Source organism: Dipteris shenzhenensis, chromosome 16, assembly GCF_047967505.1.
Source record: "Dipteris shenzhenensis isolate YYH24624 ecotype China chromosome 16, Dip_SZ_1.0, whole genome shotgun sequence".
Taxonomy (NCBI): Eukaryota; Viridiplantae; Streptophyta; class Polypodiopsida; order Gleicheniales; family Dipteridaceae; genus Dipteris; species Dipteris shenzhenensis.
This window is the reverse complement of record NC_141611.1, coordinates 30233599-30236892: the sequence shown is the minus strand read 5'-3', so window position 1 is coordinate 30236892 and position 3294 is coordinate 30233599. Positions and strand designations below refer to the sequence as shown.

Genomic DNA, 3294 nt, shown 5'->3' with positions numbered 1-3294 from the left:
ATTATTTCGTATGTTTTGTATAGCGATGTAGCAGGTTTTGGTTGCTTCTGGTGGAAGTTCATATCTAATGGAAGATCGTATTGTTGACCACGTGGACGAATAACATTCCAGGATGCCCAAAACGAATACGATATTGACACGCGGCTAAACCTAAAAATAGAAATTTGTCATCTTTCTCCCCGAGCAGGCCAAAAAGAGTCATAGGTGTGTGCGCGCGATTAATGTGTGTTGAGAATTACACAACGCTAGCTTGTGCCAGCCAGCCACATGTTTGGCCCCTAAAATCAAACATCGGAAAGACCTCGGCTTTGGGGTTCTTCTTCAAGACATTAAATGCACTTTGAGGTGGTGGGCGTTGAACCCACAACCTTCTGCCACATGCCCAAGATTCACCATGGAGCTCATGACCCGTCTATGACGGGCTAAAGACCTGCTCCGCTGGGTCTCAAATTTTGGATCATAGATTGCCTTTAATTTCAAGTAATAAAATTCAAGAATTTAGTACTTAGAGAAATTTTCAAAATGGGAGTAAGCACCCGATGTTACCTACAAAACGATTGTTAAAGACAAGGTCTTCTCTGCCTTTGAGGGGAACGCCTCGGGAGATGGGAAGATGGCACTCTGTTGTCGAGTGGTAGGAAAATTGATACTGATACAGTGATACAGCCAAGGCTCCAAAGCATTGGGTTTCTAAATTGATGCTAAATTCAGCGACGTGTGTGCGTTGATGCTCATCGGATGGCTAGTTGCGAGAAATTGGGTCAGGAATCTGTTCGAACCTTTCGATTCATGCTTAATTATGAGAAATTGCGACACTTGTTTGGGTTGATGCTCAGTTGCGCGAGTCAGGCAATCTATTCGAAGCATTGGCTTGTCTTTGTTGATGCTTAGTTGCAAGAAATTGCGACGTGTGTTTGAGTTAATGGTAGAAATCGAGTCAGGCAATCTGTTCGAAACATCGGTTTATCTCGATTCATGCTGGGGAATCGACGAGAAATTGTGTTGAGCTCCTGGTGATGTGAGTTGACGTGGTGGAAGTTGTTAGCATTCTCGTTAGCATTCCTTAGCTTTTGGGTCCTCCATCCTGGCAAAATCGCTGGCTGAACCTTTTGGATGGGTGGTAGCAAGGGACCCCCTCCAGACCCTCTTGGGGTTTTGCGTGCGCACAGGACATCTGTCACGGCTTTGGCGTTCCATGGATCTTCTCTGCTTCTCACAGGGGATTTGGATGGCGAGCTTAAGGTTTGGGATGTGGCGAAACGTAGGCCCCTCTGTTCTGCAAGGGTTCATAACCCAGCCGCTGGAGTCATTGGCATTGGCGCTGGTCAAATGTTGGGGAACAAAATCTTGAGCCAGGGTCGGGATGGGACCGTCAAATGTTGGGAGCTTGTTGAGGGATCTCTCTCACGGCAACCGCTGCTGACTATCCAGACTGAGGCTTACCATTTTTGCAAGCTTTCATTATGTAGATCTGCAGGACAGAGTGGATCGGATGGATTGGATGTTCAGGACGAGGGCGTAACATACGATGACGTTGAGACAACGACGGACCTTTCTGCTTCTGGTGAAAATGAAAGCGGTGATCCTTCCAAAGATTCGTATCCAAATATAAGAAATACCTTCCCCTCACAAGGAGATGCCTCCACTTCTGGAAGTGCAGGGTCTACTGATAGGGGAAGAAATCTTGTCGCTTTGGCTGGCAAGGATCCCTCTATGGTTGAGGTATGGGATGTAGAGGGTGGCAAACAAATCATTCAGTTCGGTCTACCCAGTCACGAGCAGTCTGGAAGCTTTGAAGGAGTGCAAAGCCAAATGAAGTCTTCAGGTATGTGTATGGCTCTTCAGGCCTTTTCTCAGCCTAATGCAGAAGGCTTTTTAAGTATTGTTGCTGGTTATGAGGATGGAAGCATGGCCATTTGGGATCTGCGTAATCCAAAAATGCCTCTCATGAGAACTCGTTTCCATACAGAGCCACTGTTGAGCGTAGCTCTGGATGGCCACTGTCATGGTGGAGTCTCTGGAGCAGCTGACGACAAAACCATATTTTACACTCTTGATTTACAGCGGAACACATGCCTGTGCAAGAAAGAAATTGTCAATTCACGTCCAGGCACTGCAGATATTTCTATTCGGAAGGATGACAAAATTGTTGCAACTGCTGGTTGGGATCGAAGAGTGCGCATATATGATTACCGAAGCAGCATGGCCTTGGCGGTTTTGAAGTATCACGCAGATTTAGTCAATGCAGTTGGCTTTTCTGATGATTCCAAATTACTTGCTTCAGCTTCTAAGGATGGGACTATTGCTTTATGGTCCCTTTATCCACCACAGCAAGATCTCATGGCTGCATAAGCAAGCATGTCAGACATGTTTGTAAAGTCCTGAAGAATGACAGCGTGTAAGTGCAGAGCTTTATTTTCTACCCAATACAAAATATTGATGAGGGTTTGTATACAGACCTTTTTAGGGTTCTTGGCAGTTTTAAAATATCGTGCACATGCAGTCAAAGCAGTTTGCTTTTGTGTGACGAGTCCAAGTCCCTTGCTTCCTTCTAATGACTGGCTTTGCGGTCTCATCTCATTGCTGCTTAAACAAGTCTGTCAGCCGTGCTTGTAAAATGCTGAAGAGTTGACCAGTTAGCACACAGCCTCCCTTTTGCCCTTTAAGAGTGTGCATATATCACCTTCTTGAATGGATGCAGTTGAAGTTCTGGTGGCCTAGTGTAGTTAAATTTCCTATGGCTCAATGTCCTGATAACACAAGAGCCTTAGGCATAATAGGGGAAATTTTCACAGTCTAAGAGCTCTTGCTAATGATGAATGAAAACAAGAATTTGTTAATGAGCGTACAAAATGTGAAACAAGCTCCTGTGTCATCCATCAATATCTTGGGAATTTCTCTTTCAAATGTGATTGTTTTGACTTTCTTTTAAAATGTGCATGAACAGTTGCACTTTTTTGTTGATTCAGGAGACATTTTAGAGCCACTAGGTGTAAATATTGATGCCTATGACAAGGCAATGATGCAGATAGAGGATGACCGATGATAGATCCTGTTCAGATGGCTCCCACCTCTGGATACCAGTGCAAGTCGATATGTCTAGGTTGAGCTTCCTATGGCCAAAAAATTGGCCTTAAATGAAGTATTTATGTGCTGCGTATAGTTTATCTGGTGTATGTTTTCTCCCACGACTTCAGCAAACTGACACTCAAGCATGCTTCCACAACAGCTTCATCTGAAGGGGGTGGCCCAAAACCTCTGCCCTCCGGCACCATTGTTTGGTGACTCCCATGA

General features: G+C 44.9%; 1 protein-coding gene across 1 annotated transcript; it reads left to right on the top strand.

Moving 5' to 3' along the window:
• Positions 1-354: 354 nt before the first annotated feature.
• On the top strand, positions 355-2692 carry EMB2757 (Transducin/WD40 repeat-like superfamily protein). The gene is made up of 2 exons (XM_087387783.1): positions 355-1825; positions 1970-2692. Exons 1-2 carry the CDS (start codon positions 1114-1116, stop codon positions 2350-2352), a joined length of 1095 nt encoding a protein of 364 aa, XP_087243909.1. The 5' UTR covers positions 355-1113; the 3' UTR covers positions 2353-2692.
• The last annotated feature ends 602 nt before the right edge of the window (positions 2693-3294 follow it).

Coding starts and splice junctions, on each gene's coding strand:
- EMB2757 (XM_087387783.1), top strand. CDS start 1,114: ATGGGTGGTAGCAAGGGACCCCCTCCAGACCCTCTTGGGGTTTTGCGT. Junction 1,826..1,969: donor AAGCCAAATGAAGTCTTCAG/GTATGTGTATGG, acceptor GTTTCCATACAG/AGCCACTGTTGAGCGTAGCT.